The sequence below is a fragment of the Haemaphysalis longicornis genome, unplaced genomic scaffold, assembly GCF_048455015.1.
Source record: "Haemaphysalis longicornis isolate Haplotype H1 unplaced genomic scaffold, Haemaphysalis longicornis Haplotype H1 scaffold_7, whole genome shotgun sequence".
Lineage (NCBI taxonomy): Eukaryota > Metazoa > Arthropoda > Arachnida > Ixodida > Ixodidae > Haemaphysalis > Haemaphysalis longicornis.
Genome location: NW_027526422.1, coordinates 182,546,853 through 182,564,515, shown reverse-complemented (window position 1 = coordinate 182,564,515; position 17,663 = coordinate 182,546,853). Strand labels below are relative to the sequence as shown.

Below are 17,663 nucleotides of genomic sequence, written 5' to 3'. Positions count from 1 at the left end.
TTTTCTTTAGGAAGGAATGGTAATGTTTTTTCACGGTCGCAAAATACCAGTTCTTTTGAAAGAGCTGATTCCAGAGCTCTTCAATGATGGTCCAGACTGCCCAGTCCTGGTGCAGCTTTGTCGACGTTGCAGGTGTGCGCGGGACACACAGACGGACAGTGCCCGCAATGCCAGTCCACTTCAACCTTCCTTCAAGCTTATCTTTTCAATCAGCGAGCACTGTTTACCGACCTTCGATCGACATAAATGAACGGGTGAACAGCATACGTACCACGGCCGCCACAAGCTGAATTCCGCTCACGTCCTGCGAGCGCGGAGAGAGAGGGACTCGTACAAAAAAGGAAGAAAAGTTTATTTGTTCTTTTGAAAATACCACCGTAAAAAAAACATCTCGTCGGGTACAAAGCCACGGCGGGAACACTACTGACTACTTTGTCGGCGACCAATTCCACGCCAATACATTGGAATGCCAAGAACAGCAAGATAATTAAAGTAGATAATCAATTGGGTACTGTTTCCCCACTAAATTGCCAACAAGGACTTCGAAAGGGTCATTTTTCAATCCGATACATGGAACCACCTATACACAGGTACAGCAGGGGAGGAAGAAACACGACGTGGGAAGCGTAATAGTGAAAAAAAAGTCTTTGGGCAGAAACTTGGTTCGGGCGCGGCGAACTCGGGCTCATTGTCACGGGCGCACACTGACTTCGTTGTGGTCCCTCCGCGCCCAGGGCGCGGCAGGCGGCCGACGCCGGGCAACGACGGTCCGTCCCCGAACGGCGGTGGGCTCAGCCCTCCGCGTCCGGGCGGGCCCCCGATGCGGCGGCGGTGAGCGCGTGAGATCCGAACTCACTCCTTCAGGTACTTGCGCACAGCGGTCACGCCTTCCAGGGCGCAGGTCTGGCGGGAGAAAGCGACGAGGTTTATTTATTTATTCATTCAAGATACCCTCATGGCGCTAAGGGGAATAATGAGGGGAGTGGTACATGAGCAGTACAACACAAACAAAAGATGACAAACATAAGACAACTTGGCAACGCGTGTACAAGGCAAAGTAAAAAAGATAGTGATACAGCCAAAAATCTGTAAGCGTGTCAGCGTGTTGATACTCGTAATGATACCCGTACCAAAAACAAATACGATATGACAATGACAGTGTAAATGCTACAGTGAACAGATGACCCATGAAAAAGAATTACAAGAGAAAGTACAGTAGCGGAATATATGAAACAGTGCACATGGAATGAAATAATTCACTCAGCCGATAGAATACAGGTCATTCAAACGTCTTTTGAATTCATCAAAATCTTTGATAAGCGCAATTGATACTGCTAGGTGCGCACTCTGATGCTGTGTTGGGAATAAATGAATTCGAATATGCAGCAGTGCGACAGCGCGGAATGCCAACCTTGCGAGAATGATCAATGCGTCGTGAAGTAGTGCATTTTTTAGGTCTGTGTTCTGGTGCTAAATTTTAAAGAATAGGCAAAGACGTGCTGCCTTGCGGCGCATGGCAAGATTGGGTAGTGATAATGCATTTTTCATTGCGGTGACACTAGCTAGACGGCTATAATTACCAGAAATAAAACGAGCTGCACGGTTCTGAACCGCTTCAAGTGCTTCCGTTAGTAATTTGGTGTGTTGGCCCCAAATTGGTGCGGCATACCCAAGTTTAGGTTAAGGAGTAAGCGGGACGATAACAAGGAGGAACCCACAATTAATCTAAAACTATATATAAGTACCAGCGCATTTCGATTGACAACGGCGGCTGGCGTTTGAAACACGCCATTTGAAGCAGCGGAACGTCGGTAACAACTTAAGAACGGCACCGGAAGTTGCCGCTGTGCCTCATCACCGTAGCCGGATGTTTCCCCGCTCGGCGCAAGTAGGGCGTTACTGGGAATATTTTGAACATGGCGTGAGCCGTTCCCGGGATTTTTTGGACTTAATATGCGTATAAAGGAATCCAGTGACGACAAACAAACTGCGTGAGACAAGGCAGACGATATCACGCATTTATAGCAAACCCCTTTCAAAACGCGCGCGCACTGACGTCACGGGTCCGGCGCTTTGGCGGAGCGATACACTACATGAGGTGATGCCGTTCTTGAGTTGTAACCGAGTATAGATTCCCCAAGCGTAACTTCGAACTCGACAAAACGGCTTGATGCCGAACTCGCCATGTTGCCAAAAGATGTTTGTGAGTTGGTACAGTCGAACCTCGTTATAACGAAAACTGATAGAGCGAATTATCGGCTATAGCGAACTAAATACGAACTTTCGTTGGTCACGTTTCATATCTATGACAATTATTCTTTTATAACGAAAGTGAAACAGAGCCGCGGCTACTATCGGATACAACGAAGAAACATTTGACCTGTAGGCCGATAAGTTATTTAGAAAAACTCCCAGCGTCCGAAACAGCACCAGTAGTAAAGGCCCCTCTGTTCGTGGACACTGCAGAACTTCATCCTGCTGAGTGCTGTGAATAGCCGCCACACAAAGATCATATCCTTCCTCGATAAAATAGGAACGCTGGCTTTTTTTGTCAAATGGCCCTTATTATGGTAATTCCCCGTTTCATGTTCTGCTTCATGAAGCTCGAAATGCCGCAAGGAGAAATATAAGGGTTACCTTGTTTGATAGTTGGTTATAAGATGAGATGGATAAAGCTAAAAATCGGTTTGAACAGATTTTTATCTCTAGTTCGTTACATCCGATATTCGTTGTAAAAGTAAATTACTGTCCCAATACTACCTCGTTATAACGAGGTTCGATCTTGCCCAGCAGTGTGTACAAATGTTTTTTGTTGTTGAATTCGGGGCTCAGCCTCTCTCCGCGCTGCTACGGGCGGAAACCTGACATAAAATCCCCCTTCCCTGTCAGCGCCAATCGGGGGACGACTCGTACCATGAGCAGTGTGTAACATCCACTCGGTGTTTGAAAATAACGGGCGATAATGTGTAGGTTTTCGACACTCCGGTGAATAAAATTTCGCAGCAGCTAGTTTTAGGCGGTAGTAATGACTTAATTTGACGACAGTTAACTTGACGATTGCTGATTTTTTTTTTGGCAGCGGTCGCTATCGATGCAAGTGCCGCGACGCCTACGAAGTAGACCCGCATTAGCGGAGCGCGCACGCTCACTCACTCACCACTTCGAGGTGGCCGTCCTTGATCTCGCGGGTGATGGTGACCTCCTTGTCACCAAACTGCTTCTGGACAAGCTTGTTGCCGTCCATGGTCACCAGGGACTGCGGGGAGCAGAGGAAGGAGATAGAACACGGGGGTAAGGGTAAGTCTCTGTAACAGAGGCTGCACCGTTTCAACTACTGCTAATTCGATTGATTGATTGATTGATTGATTGATTGATTGATTGATTGATTGATTGATTGATTGTAGGGTTTAACGCGCCGACGCAACGCAGGCGATGAGGCGCGCCGTAGTGGAGGGCTCCGGATTAATTTTGACCGCCTGGGGATCTTTAACGTGCGCCGAAATCTCGTACACACGGGCGTTTTTGCTTTTCGCCTCCATCAGAAAAGCGGCCGCCGCGGCCGGGAATCGAACCCGCGACCTCGTGCTCAGCAGCGCAACGCCTTAGCCACTGAGCCACCGCGGCGGGTTACTGCTAATTCGAGAAATTACCGATAACAATGACATGCATGCACTGCAATCAGACCTAGATAACATTTCCACTTGGTGCGAAAATTGGCTGATGAATTTAAATATCGCGAAATGTAAGGCAATGAGGATAACACGTACACCGAGCACCATACCTTCTCACTTCATTAAAGGACTACAATTGCGAGTATTAAACAATTATAGGTATCTTGCGGTCCACATATCAGACAAGTTAACTTGGAATGTCCACATTGATCACATTAAATAGCGCTAACCGGACGTTAGGATACATTAGGCGAAACTATGCTGTGGCGCCCCCTCCTCCCTGAAGTTACTTCTTTATAAAACACTAGTTAGAACCAAACTTCAATATGGAGCGGCGATATGGGACCCAGACCAAGCATACTTAATAGACTTGAAATGGTTCAGAATAACTCTGCTCCTTTTATTCTCGGCAACTTTCATCGCAACGCCGCCAGTATATCATCTACGAAAGCTAGCCTCGATCAACCTGATTAAGTTACCCGTCGCAAAATAAAAAGACTTTCCTCATTCCACAAAATATTTTGTAATCCCACATTAAGCAACAACCTAATTTCTCCATCAAACTACGTATCATCACGTTGTGATCATGTCCACAAAGTTGTCATCCCTATGAGTCACACGCGTTCGCACGCATGTTCGTTCATTCCACGAACATCACGCGACTGGAACGGCCTTCCAGCAGCAACTGCGACTATCGCAAAGAATGGTGCTTTCCGATAAGTTATTAGTAATCAAAACCACTCCAATAACCGTGAATGATTACTGATTTTCTTTTGTGTTGACTTAATCTTTCGCGTAAAAGCAATGCTGGCTTCTCCTCGTAGTTATTGGCCCTTTGTGCACTGAACTTGTAAACTATGATGTGTTCTCGCGCAATTCCTCCTTTTATATATATGTTTGCTTGACATGCACTGTAAGCTATACTTGTTCGTGAATCTTAAAACCAGTACGTGTAAATAAATAAATAAATAAACTATATGGAACGCAGTAACGGCCGGAAGTGTTGTCAACCGTTCCCAATGTTAAAACGCGGCATCTAGGGCCGTCGGAGACCATCGGGACAGGAGTACTGTCACAGGCGATCAAGGTCGTTAAAGGTTGCGCTACCTTTGAAGGGTGTCAAAATTCCTAGGGTGTCAATCATCCCATCTACGCCCACTTCAAGATCTCCAATTATCCCATTGCTGTGTAACTACGACCAATTTATCCCCGCAAACTTCTTGATCTCATTTGCCCACCTAACTTTCTGCCGCCCCCTGCCACGCCTGCCTTCTCTAGGTATCCACTCTGCTGCCCTTAATGACCAACGGTTATCTTGCCTCCGCATTACATGCCCTGCCCACGCCCATTTCTTCTTAATTTCTACTAATATGCCCTTCACACGCGTTTGTTCCCTGACCCACTCCGCTCTCTTCTTGTCCCTTAATGTTACACCTATCCGTTCTATTGCTCGCTGAGTCGTTCTCAATTTAAGGTGAACCCTCTTAGTGAGCCTCCAAGTTTCTGCCCCGTAAGTGAGTACCGGTCAGACTTTCTTCAGGGACAATGGTAGGCTGCCATTCATAATTAGAAAATTTTGTATGTCCGATAAAAGTTTATAGGACATGACAAAAGTTTCTGCGCCATAAAGAACTCAAAAGAAGAATTTGACGTTCAAGTGCGACCGCACTATTTTATGAACTTGAGACGGAACGAAGGGTGCTTTCACAGCATTTCTGACATAAAACACTTCAGTCTGACTCCAAAGCTATGGTCGTATCGGACTTCACAGAACGCAAATAAAAAAGAAAAGAAACCAAGGTTACCGAATTTAAGAGATCCACTTGAAGCTTCGACCGAGCTCCATTCATCTGATAAACGCGGCGGGCGCTAAAACACCGAGCGCGAACAATCTGCCCACCTTCAATGAGTATTTTCCCCTACTGGGAGCTGATAAGGTGTAAGAAGCAAGTAATCGGAAGAAGCCATGAAAGACGGTCAATCGCGCACTAAGTAGGGACAAGTTCCAGATTAGACGGCGCGAGGCGCACTTTTAAACAATGGTCATCACGCCCGATCGCTTCGCCACCGCCCAAGCAATTGTTCTTTTCTCGACACGTTCTCCTTCTTGGGGGCGTTGCAGGACGAGGCGACACCTATCAGTCGCGGGAGACACGAGGGACGTGACGAGTGCCGCCTCACAGCAGGCACGTGAAGTCCGAAGAGGAAAGGCCACTCGAGTTTCAAGAGCCGCGTGCGCGGACAGATGACATCCGGGTGCTAGCGTTCCCGCCAGACGCGCGAACGTGGCCTGGCGCTGATACGGAGAGTGCACAGATTACCGGGCAGCCACTCGGCCGGGCCTCTTCCCCAACCGCACGCAACGGCGACGGCAAACCGACGTTGTACTGCAACGGCGGTGGCATGCGAAGGGAACTAAAAACGAACTTTGGTGGGCGCCGACGCTTATCAGCCGGTGAGGCCAACGGATTAGCTTAGCTATCTTGAGCTCCTGGCAAAGGCTTGTACACCGGGGAGCAGTTCTAAAAGAATGCCTTGGCCACTTGAGTATGCTCACATGATTTGAAGGCGAAAGATAGGCATTATCAAAGACTCCACTGCTGCACAGTGGTTGCGTCTTACTTCGCTTTTGTTTCGTCGTCTTTTGACGGGAATCAAAAGATTCCCGTCAAAAGATTCCCCCCCCCCCCCCCCCCGCCAATCAGAGCTCTCCTCGACGTGCACCTGTCCTACTCACGTGCTGTCACGCGCACCTTTCACGGGATGGTACGCGGCTAATTTTTGTTCCATTTTGCCAGAGTGCCGGTAGGAGCTGTAGTTAGCGCACTTTTCCCCTGCTCCTTGAATCCGGGGGCTAAATCCCACCAAAACCAAAGTGTGTACTTATTTTCTCTTTACAGCGGCGGTCACTGTGGAACCATTCACAAGATTGGTACTTGGACCATGGCCCTCTCCCTCCGCTCAGCGCAAAATCTTGTCCGCGCTATTCGAATTCCTCCAGGAAATGGGTGTGTCCACGAAATTGTAGTCGTTCCTCCATCTCAAGAGCCTTTGAACTCAATACCCGGAAGAAGGATCATATTTTATTCTTTTTTTCATTATTACTACTCTCGTTTTCTTCACTACACCTACTACCTTTTTCCCTCTCCTCCTTTTCCCGCAGAGTAGCATGCCGGCGATCTGATGTCGGCAAACCTCTCTGCACTTTCCTCTTTAATAAAGAGTTTCTCTCTCTCTCTCTCTCTCTCTCTCTCTCTCTCTCTCTCTCTCTCTCTCTCTCTCTCTCTCTCTCTCACGCTGACGCCGACGGTCACTTTTCGCGTTTTACGTGGCTTTTGCCTTAAAAACAGACAATGCTGGGAATCCAGCCTCCGACACCATGCATGGCAGCGCAAACGTTAAGACACTGAGCCCATCATTTACGATCATGGATGTTCCTCTACCACTTCATTTAGATCCCATGTCACGGAAACGTTCCTTAAAAAGAAAAAAATGAAGGAACGTTACTCGAAGGAACATCAGCGAAGATACCACGCGCCCGTTTGTCGACTCCCTCGAGTACACCACAAGGACTTTCGACACGTAATACAAATTACGAAGCGAGCGGGATCAAGGCGAATTTTCGTGCAACGGGAGCTCCACTTTTCCTTCGGAGAGGTGCTAACCGTCGAGCGTGCTGAATAATACGTTCGCAGTATTCTGGGTCCTTCCTCAAATGCTTCACAGTTTAGAGAAAGCCGGACTAGCTTTCTGCTAACAATGTTTAGTCTAAAACGCGAGAAAACAGCCCTAAAACGAGTCGAGACTTGGGAGACGCAATCACGGCGCTGTCTTTTTCGTGTCGCGTTTTTCGCGCCGTTTCCTCTCGTTTGAACATGCACCGACCAGCCAATTGCTCCCTATTGCAAGATTTAACCGTAGTCGAAAGCGAGTAGTTTTGCAACGTAAACGGCCTGCTGTACTATAACCAAGCATACACCCAATGTTTAGGTTACTGCCAATTATTCTGCCCACCGAAAATAATCATTCCTGCCACTGCTGACACGACAGCGGCGTTTCGAGGTCTAGCTTTAACTCTGCGCTGAATCGGAATACAGTTAGGTTTACCGCATTCCAGTTGGACATTGTACGAGAGTATTGGAGCCTCGCCTCCCCTACTCGCGCGCACGCACGCGCACGCACCCGAGCAGATACGTTAATTTCACCGGCGGAAACTCGTTTAGACGAGGAGCTGCCAGCACCCCTCCACTTTCGAGGCAAGGGCGTATACAAGGGCATCGCCAGTCCACGCAGAGTCGCTAGCGGGCTGTTAACGGAAAGACGACGGTCAGGACGAACCAACGACGCGGCTGTTACTCGAGCCGCTGTCGACGGCACGCGAAGGTAGCCAACGAAACGGGACAAGGAAAAGGCAAACCGACGCATTACGCAGCCATGATGTATACACGGTGGCGGATAAATGTGTACACGCATCAGGAGGAGGAGAAGGAAGAGGAGGACCACGTTATGACGCTGCCGCCAGCATTATACGGGTGGCTGGAACCGCTAGAGAGACGCCACATCAGCACCTGGCACGCCACGTTGTTTCCGCCAGAGAATTTGCCTGCCACTGAAGCGGCGTTTAGCTGAAAGGGACAAATGTGTGTTTGCCTTTCGCTCCCCGATTCCGAGTAGCAGGAAAAGGTAAGTGAGGTTTCGGGGGCCGGCAGGAGAGAAGTTGTTTTGAAGGTTGAGAGGAAGAATTGGAAGACGTACACTGCACGCACGCTTAGTCGTTCATTCGCCGCACCTGAGAGAGCTATACAGCGTCAAAGCCCTCACACCCCTGGCCATACCTTGCAGTTCACTACGCGTGCATGCGAGTAAAAAAAAACGTTCGAGAACCAGCAAGTCCGTGCGGAATGTTTGTTGGTACAGCTCTCTCCGTCATGTTACCTCTCCATGCGCGCTCGCACACACACGCACGCCAAGATTGCTGCAGCGCTTTGCTAGGACCAGTTGAACCAGCAGAAATAAAGCTACCATTCTCGCAAAAAATTCAGGGTCCAGTTGGACGTTTTTCCGCGCCGAAAAATAAAGAAAAGAGCACATAGACCACGAGGAAATCAAGTAAAAGGTATGGGCACACAATCGCCACATGAACTAAAAATCCTGGTGCAGTACCACGATTCTAGTGCGAGCCGCTAGACTAGATAGCGGCTGTCTGCAAACCCAATCCATAACGCAAAGATTATCTAGTACCACAGCGAAAAATGTGAGGAGCAAAGCGACGCTGCACTCAAAAGCAACACAATTAAAATATTTGTAGCCATTGTGCTCGAAGGCGCAACCTCTTTTGTACTTAGGGGGAAAAGCTGCGTGACAGTCGCTTGGCGCCTGCCGATAATGAAAGCCGTCGCGGGTGAACGGCCGGCAGAAACAGCGTTATCGGAAGACGCCCACCTCGCCGACTTCGCGAGCACGCGCTCACCAAGGATTGACAAAAGCAACGACCTTGACAGGGTCGAGGGGCCGTGTGCTAAAAGTACACCGTGAACAGACAAAACAGATAAGCTTTGTTCCTAGCGGATAACTGGGAGACGCCCACAAGGGGGAGGTTCCGTATTTACGCGATTCTAACGCGTCCTCGATTGTAACCCGCAGCAGAAATCCACACCCGGAAAACAACAAAAACAACTTGGCGCAGGTTCAACCACGCAGATGTATTATTGCCATTAACCATGCACAGACGCCATGACGTGACGCCTCAAAATTGCTAAAACCCAGTGTCTAGAGTGCCGTCCGACGACATTCGAATATTTAAGACTAAGCTATCACCGACCCAAGCCTCTGTCGTTGTAGTGTAGAGGATCCGCCTTAGCTTCTTGGTCCCAAGGACGGTGGTTCGAAACCGCCTTGTGCCTCATTTGTTTTTTTTTTTTTTTTTCATCTTTACCTCCAACAATAATTTTCATGGCTTAGGTTAGTTTGGGTGTTTGAAATGCTTTCTTCGTGTGCGTTAGGTCATTTTATGCTATGTTTAGGTTAGGTTGGCTAGCTTTGCATTATCTAGAGCGATGTAGTGCCAGCCGCGGCAATTTTGTTAGAAAACGCCGGTGGACGTCGATATAGTGGACTGCTTATAATACCGTCGGACGGCACTCTAGACACGGCCTCGCTAAAAATGTCCAACTGAGCATAAATCAGCACACGGTTGGCTGATACCGATGGCAATGCGGCTGGCCAACGTTCACTGAGCTGCTTCGTTTCAGTTTCGAGTTGGTGTCGGTTTCGATGTTTTTGAGAGTTGAGTCAGATTGTAATGCCCGCATGTTTTTGACCGCCTATAGTTTCATAAAAAAAAAAGGGTGCGCGTTAGAATCGTGCAAATACGGCACGCACAGGGCGGTACACCTTCGGTGATAACTGATGGCGAGGACGTGCAGAGACCAGGCGGGACCGAAGCGCAAAGTCCGCAGCCCCTCCTGCGCCGTCACATGCATAAGGAACCACGGTTGCCAGAATCGTCTGAAACGGTACTCCAACGATCCACTCAGATTCCAATTGCGGATACCTCCTACCCCCTCTCCCAACGGGAGAGGGACCTCAAGCAATGAAATGAGCTATTGCGGAAGTACGCGTTTGGACTTCGCACCAAATCTTTTCAGTGTCAAGAAAGACGCAGGGCCAGAACTGAGCTCTCCGCCGTGTGCTAACAAGCTCGTTAACTCATATTTACGGTGGAAAAAACACGACCTCTATGTGCCCACCGGAGGTCCTGAAAAAAAAAAAAAAGATTAAAGTAGGGGGAAAAGAAAACGTGGTTTCAACGTTGTCCCAAGGCCGAAACATACAAACAACGAAAAAAAAAAAAACAAGAACTTCAGCCACCGAACAAAAACCGAGAACCATTCGTGAGTGGAATAGGCCAAGAGCAGACATTGTAGAATGTGCGTCCCTTGAACCTTTTCTATCAGCGTTAAAAAATAACTTGATTTACACCCCCTCGTTCGTTCTTTTCCTGGACTATCATGTCGTGCGCGCACGGCGCCGCAACGCCTACTACTTGTCCTGCGCCGGTTTCTAAAATGCTATTTCAAAAGCGAATTATGTGGTCAGTGTGTTATCTTGTCGTTGAAGATAACGACGCATTTATTCTTGCTTATCTCTTGTGTTGTGCAGTCCTGTTGTGAAATTTTGCTTCTCCCCGGCTTGATTTTGTATGAGGTGCTGTATGGTTCGCTGGCCGTACCCCAGTGATACATGTTCATCTATCTTGCGTCATCTGTATACTGTATCGCTCACTCCTGCCAAGGACCTTGCTTCAAAGGTCGGCAGTATTACCGAAATAAACAAATAAAACGAATTGAGTTTGCGCGCCATTTTACGGCGGAGCTGTACGTTCGACGGAATCCCGTGTCCTTGTCATTCACGCACATGGAAAATCAGTAAGCCCGTCTTACCAATCCGCATCTCAATGAAGAGCAGGTGATATTGAAAGGGAAGGATTGCGATTCCTATCGGCGAGACGGGAGGAGGAACTACATTACAGTAAATAGAGGGATGACCACTGCTGCCTTTTTATGATTCGCTCACAGAACTGCTGGGCTTCTTCAAACCGGACACCAGAAAACAAATCCGAACGCACCTAAGCACGTTGTTGTGAATGAGAAATCGTGGTTGTCCAGCTGAACGCCTGAGCCGCCTGGCTTCGCCTTACGTTGTCGAAGGGCTCTGCAATCCTGCCGCCGGAGACGCTTTGCCCTCTGCTTTAACCGCTTTCGAATGTCTTCGATCTGTCTCCTACGCGTTCTGCCGCTGCTCTTTCCTGATGCTATGTGGTGGGAGAGTTCATTTATTTCGCTGCTCCCCCCCCCCCCCCTTCATCAGGAAATACTCGCGGGGACGACCCCCTCTCCCTGCTGTCGAATTCAGTGCACCTACAATCCCTGAAAAAGAAAAAAAGAGCAGGCCACAAGTGCATGGTCAGTACCACACGACGATGGCACTTAATTCGAGACCATCGATGCGCTAAATCGCTATTTATAGGCACTTGAAGAAACCCTGAAACTTCATTTTCAACTCCTGTATCTAATATTCTGGCTACACTGGGGTATGAATGTCGTTTGAACCAAATGCCATTTGACTCAAATGGGAGGCTTCGAATGCCATTCGGAATCCGCCGTGCTCCACTACGATTTCGATGGCATTGGAAAGCTTTCACAATCGCTTGCCGTGCTGCGAGGCGCTGCTGCTGTCGAGTTCTGTTTTAGGGGCGAAGCTCCTTAAGTCATGGGTCTGTACATCCCTTGTGTCTCGTGGTACGTGACCGCCGCATGCTTTCGGAGATGTCGCAAAGTGGGCCGCGTTGCACGCGCAAGAACCGGCTGCAACCGGCAGCGCAAACTCGGCACCGGGAGCGCGAGCTTGTCCGTGTTCGCCAACGGAGGCGCGAGCGCACGTGCACTGCGAGGGGGAGATCACGCAAGAGATCACGCCACGAACGCAGGCAGTCGTTCTCGGAGATCGAACGAGACGCAAGGACCTTCGCTCGTTTCCTCTCGTCTTGTTCGGGCACAAGTTCGCCCTAAATAAAAGTTCTTTCTTTACCGTTGTGTCCCATCCTACGTGACAAATCGTGGTAGAGGTGCGGGGTAGTCTTCGATGGCGCGGGGTCTTTCACCAGGTCTGGGCCTGGGAGCATTCACTCCGAAAATAAAAGTTGATTTGTACAATGTACGCACACAGTCTTACGTCTTTCTCAATGATGTAATGGGCGAACTTTCACGGGAGAGTTACGGTTACCGATGATCTCCCCCTCTCGAGCTTCGCCCCACTTATCATTCATTCCGTGGATATGGCGTGATTTTTTTTTTACTGCATATGGGTCAACACGCTCCCCACAAATGGCGAGAACTAATTCCAACATTTTCCATTTTTTCTAAGAAAGAAAACTTTCCCGGGCAGTTGAAATTGGCACAAATGGCGGCCGCTTTTCTGATGGAGGCAAAAAGCAAAAACGCCCGTGTGTACGAGATTTCGGCGCACGATAAAGATCCCCAGGTGGTCAAAATTAATCCGGAGCCCTCCACTACGGCGCGCCTCATCGCCTGCGTTGCGTCGGCGCGTTAAACCCCACAATCAATCAATCAATCAAGAAATTGGCACAAATTTGTTTACTGCCACCAGGTTGCATGTCTGATGGCCGGGTGGATATAAGCGTTAACGTCTCCGCGCGCGCGAAGCTACCTGCGCCAATGGAACAGGCCTAGGCTGACGAACCACCACCGCAGCAATGCTTTCTTATCTAGTGCTAAGATATTGAGCGAGCACCTTTACTATCGCATAATCGTAAAGCGGCGAAGGGCATAAATACGAACGTGTTGTAAAGATTAGCACAGCGCCCCGGGGAACCATGCGACTGCCGCCTATGGCCGGCGGAACGCGCGCGCCTAAATTTAGCGAGGAGCTACTCGGTATCTCGGCATTAAAAGGATCGCGAAAGAAAGCCCCCATAGAGTTTCTTACTAAGAAACTCTAGGGAAAGCCCCCTCCCGGGAACACCTTTCGTGGTCTTCACGACCACTTGCTCAACTTGCCCGATGCGCCTTCAGATTAGACATGATTCCGCTTTACGTGGTCGTATGCGTGCGCTATCTCTTTTACTCCCCTCGTCGTAAATAGGGTAGTAGAAAACGGTTGTGTCCGTACTTCCTCCCTTCGGGAAGATTTGACTACAATAGAACAGTGGTACTGACGAAGAACACATATGGTGTGGGAAACGGCACGACGCAACGAGAGAAGCAGCAGCAGCTATACGTGCAGGCTGTCAAGTCCACATAATAATCTACTCGCCCGCAAAATACGGCAGACAGAACTTCATTAAACACAGCTGTTGGGCAAGTTGATGCAATACGATTGAAAAATAGAGCGCCACTTGGACAACGACACAAATGAACGCTTGTCCCGTCGTTCTTCCTTTGTGTCGTTGTCGAAGTCGCGCTCTATTTTTCAATCATACGGCAGCACGAGTACGCTGCCAGGACCATGCACCTGGGGAGACTGCACACAATTCATTGTCCTGCGTTATCGTATAAGCCGATAACACATGAAATGTTTAAAATCTTCGAGGGGTCGTCTTAACTGTAAAATGGAAGCTTTTGCAGTTCTTTCGGCGTTTGTTCGACGAAAAAAAACAAAGTTCTCGAATAAATCGTTACAAGTATTTGTATGTCTCCCTTGATGAACAAAACGACCAATTTCGTATACGGTGCATCCAAATAGCGGAAGGGGTTAGAGAACAACCGCAGCGTGCTAGCATGGTATTCATGAACAGTTCCTTTTTATCAGTGCAGCAACCTTGATGATCATTCTTCTCGCGTCTATCGCTGCACGACCAATGCCCGGTGAGAACACGAAGAAAAAAATTAACGCAGGACTGCTTATTGACGTTCATTTGAAACGGTTAGGTAATTTGATCCATCCTTTCAATCCAATCCAATCCAATCCAATCCAATCTTCCTCGTTTTCCTCCTTGGCCCTTCTCCCTCCTTCCTTCCTTTCTCCCTACTCCGCGACGGCTTGAAAACTACGAAAGGCCTGGGAAGTTTCTTATGAACGGCTGAAGTGTTTTGTTTTGTTTTTTTAAGTTTTAAAGGGGGGGGGTGACGACGACCAGGAGGGTTCCGGAGAGCACGTTCCTATCCCCAGGCCGCTGCCGCAACCAGTCACCGCACCGTCCCGCTCGGGAAAGCTTACGTAAGCCGGGCGATCCGCAGCGAGCGGAGATTGGAGCTCAAAGAGCCGCCCGTGACAGGGCGAAAAGAAACTATGGGGGCCAGCCATTGTGTTTGGCCCCGACGATGGAATGCGCGCTGCCGGCAGCGTTGTTCGGGGGAGGATATATAGACCGGATGACGATGACGACGCCACAATGTACCCAGTGAAGAATGGGGGGAGGCGGCGGCGCGATGACGAAACGGAGCCCGGCGTCGTCGCCTCTCGGGGTGGTTGAAGAAGGGATGGTGGTCGCGCGAGCACAAAGGAGAAAACGGGCTCGGGTACTGCTTCGTTGCTGGTGACGCTGGAAAAAGAGCTCGAGGAGGAGCGGAACCGGCGCAGATTGTTACGAGAGCCCCTCGGTGGCCTCGGTTCGCTCCTTAATCGACTGCCGCTGAAATCGAACAAAACCGGCCGATACAAGCGGAGGTGAACAAAGAATAATAAAAGGATGCCAGATGAGAGGTACACGTACCACCAATTCGCCCCCATGGGTCTACTCAAAAGGCTTATTCCCTTGATCCACTTTGTTTTGTTGTTGCCTGGTGGAACGCTGCATCGTTCGGCATCGCGAAAGCTGTCGGGACGCTTTCAGAGGGACATTTTCGGAACGCCGAATTTCCCATCGTCACGATTAGTGAACGCCACAACCACGAAGCAATGAGCTCGAAATCAGGAGAGTTGGTACCAGTTGCGCACACAGACTTGCAACACCGAATGCAATCCTGTTCGTTGCCCGATCCGGCCTTTTTAAAAGAGTATTTCTTGAGTTACCTAAACGCGATAATTTTGGTCTGGGTCAGTTGATTCAACCACACGGCAGAAAAAAAAAAAAAAAAAACGAGAAAGAATATCTGAACACGGAGTGTGTTGTGTGGTGGGACATGGCGCATACATATGTACGCATCGGTCAGCGCAAAGAAAACCTCGATCATATTTGGGGTAACATTCCAGTAAATAACCGAAAGCACCGGCCTTTTTCTGTGAATACGCGTTGGATTCGTTTTTACGATACCAAATAAGGAACAAAAGCGTTGTGACCCCAGCCCAAGAGGCGAAATTAAAATCAAACAAAAGATCCTGCCGCGAGGCGTGCCAAGCTCAACAGACACGAAATGTCCCCAACAGAACGCGCGCAAGCACGGCGAGCGTTAAGGCGTGGAAAACCTGAACTACGCAAACATCCATGAAAGGAAGGGAATAGCGCGTTGGGTGAGAGAGGGAGAGGAAAAGCGTTACATGGCCGGGGCTGCACAGTATTCCGACGACATTTGCAAAAAAGCAAGCTTATACGCGGCCACCCCCCCACCCCCGTTAGCCTTGAATGAGCGCGTTTCACCCTTCAGGTTTAAAAGCCAGGATGCACTGCAGACACGTAGCCACATGGTGACTGGCGCACGGCGGCGCCAGAGGGTCGTAACTTCATCGCGGCCGCCACAAGCGGTGACACTCGCGCACAAAGCGACGCGAACTTGCGACACAGCTGCAGCCTGCCACGCACGGCCAGTGATCAGGCGTGTGCAACGACGATTTCCGACCACGGTACCACGCCACCGGATAACGTGCATGGGAGGACGAGCAACGGGGCTGCCGAGGTTCAACAGCTTGGAAAGGAATGAAAGTTTCGCCATTTACTGTTTCGCGCTCGGTAACCGGTAGAGAGTGCGGGTCAGACAAGATACTCAAGAGACCGAGAAGAGAAAAATGCAAGTACGGTTCATTGGAAAGGCTGCCACGTCCGAATACCAACCGTGACAATTTAACGCGAACTTCATGCCATTAAGCGAGGCGAACGATTCCTCTAGGCACTTAAGTTTGCTTACGCGCTTTGAAGACGAAGGTCATTAAGGCTTCCCTCGCTGGTTTCTGTCGACTCCTTTACTCCGTAATTGTGTTTGCGTCTCTTCGCGTTTCTTCCTCTTCTGGCGCAAACTGCTTCGACAAGCCGATTGCCCAAACGCCCCGCCAAAGTTTCCTCAGAATCAATTCTCCGTGGCTGGGGTGCACATGTTATACTCGCGTGCCGTTACGCTCACGTGTCACGCAATACGACGTCAGCATGCACTGGGCTCACTTTTGTTCCGCTGCCGGCCACGCCCCCACGTAGAGTGGCGGTAACGCACACGGCTGAAATTCCCATGCTATCTCAAATGCCTTTTTTTTTTTTTTTCAGGTACTGTTCCCGCAGTGGGACTTTTCTTGTACAGGACAAAAACAACGCCCGTTTCTAGTCCATTGAGGCACTTAAAGGGGCCGTGCAAGCAAAATAGAAGTTTCTTTTATTCGAAAGATGTTTTAAAGTGCCCACATCAGCTCTTTTCAGGCAGCACACGATTCTTTATTCCCCGAGAAATTAATCAATTTAAGTTGACATTTTGATTCTCCCGCCAAATCCTGTGTTTCGTGATGTCTGCGATGACGCAACATGAACACATCTTCGAGCAAAAATATCTCGTTCTGCAAGCTTAGAAGCCCTGCCTAACAACTTGCGTTTGCTTTTGCCGGCCTCAGCCAATGCATAGGCGTCGTAGGTTCTGTTGCGGGAAATGAGCTAGTGGGTCGCATGGCCTCCCTAATTATATAGCTTATTCGAGCGAAGTTTACGTTGAAAGTGGTGTCAGTAGAGAGTTTTAGCATATCGTTACCGTGTTTACGCTACCGCTTAGCGTGTTTGCGGGAGTCGACTGCGCAGTGCGAGAGTTACCGCGAACGGTAACTTACCAGGCTTCACTGTCGCCAGCGGCTTCCGGTAACACGGTAAACGGTAACGCAAACACGGTAACGATATGTTAAAACTGCCTAGTATGATTCTAACGAGGCAATCTTTCGAATGAGCCAAACTTGAGTTTTGTCTGCATGGCCCTTTAATGATCCGGCCTGAAAAAAAAGATGAAAAAAGGGCGATTCGCTATCCACTTTCTCGCACTGCCCCCGTGACGTCACGGACTAGTTTGCGAGAGAGACTTCAGGTCGCGATAACCTATGGGGAGTTAATTAAAAGTGAAGCTGGTTCCGACAGTAGGCCGAGGAAATGTTTCAGGCGAGAAATTAACAGCGAATTCGCAGTAGAAGTTGGTCTTGTCTCGAACGCGCATGGAATGACGCAAGCAACCGAAGCTCAAATCAAATTCGTAAACCGGGCGCCCACGCTGCACCTGGGCCATAAAGCGAGCCTAGGTGAGGGCTACGTACCAAGGTTGGATTGCCTACAGGGATACATTTAAACGTCCATTT

At 49.2% G+C, this 17,663-nt stretch overlaps 1 protein-coding gene across 1 annotated transcript in view; it reads right to left on the bottom strand.

Moving 5' to 3' along the window:
- Positions 1-707: 707 nt before the first annotated feature.
- LOC144147319 (sodium/calcium exchanger regulatory protein 1-like) overlaps positions 708-17,663 on the bottom strand; it is a 36,979-nt gene continuing 20,023 nt past the window's right edge. The window contains exons 3-4 of the mRNA XM_077679435.1: positions 3,158-3,256; positions 708-903 (exon numbers count right to left, since the gene is read on the bottom strand). Of these exons, the coding sequence (XP_077535561.1) occupies positions 853-903; positions 3,158-3,256 (150 nt within the window). The 3' untranslated portion in view covers positions 708-852. The remainder of the gene's footprint in view (positions 904-3,157; positions 3,257-17,663) is intronic.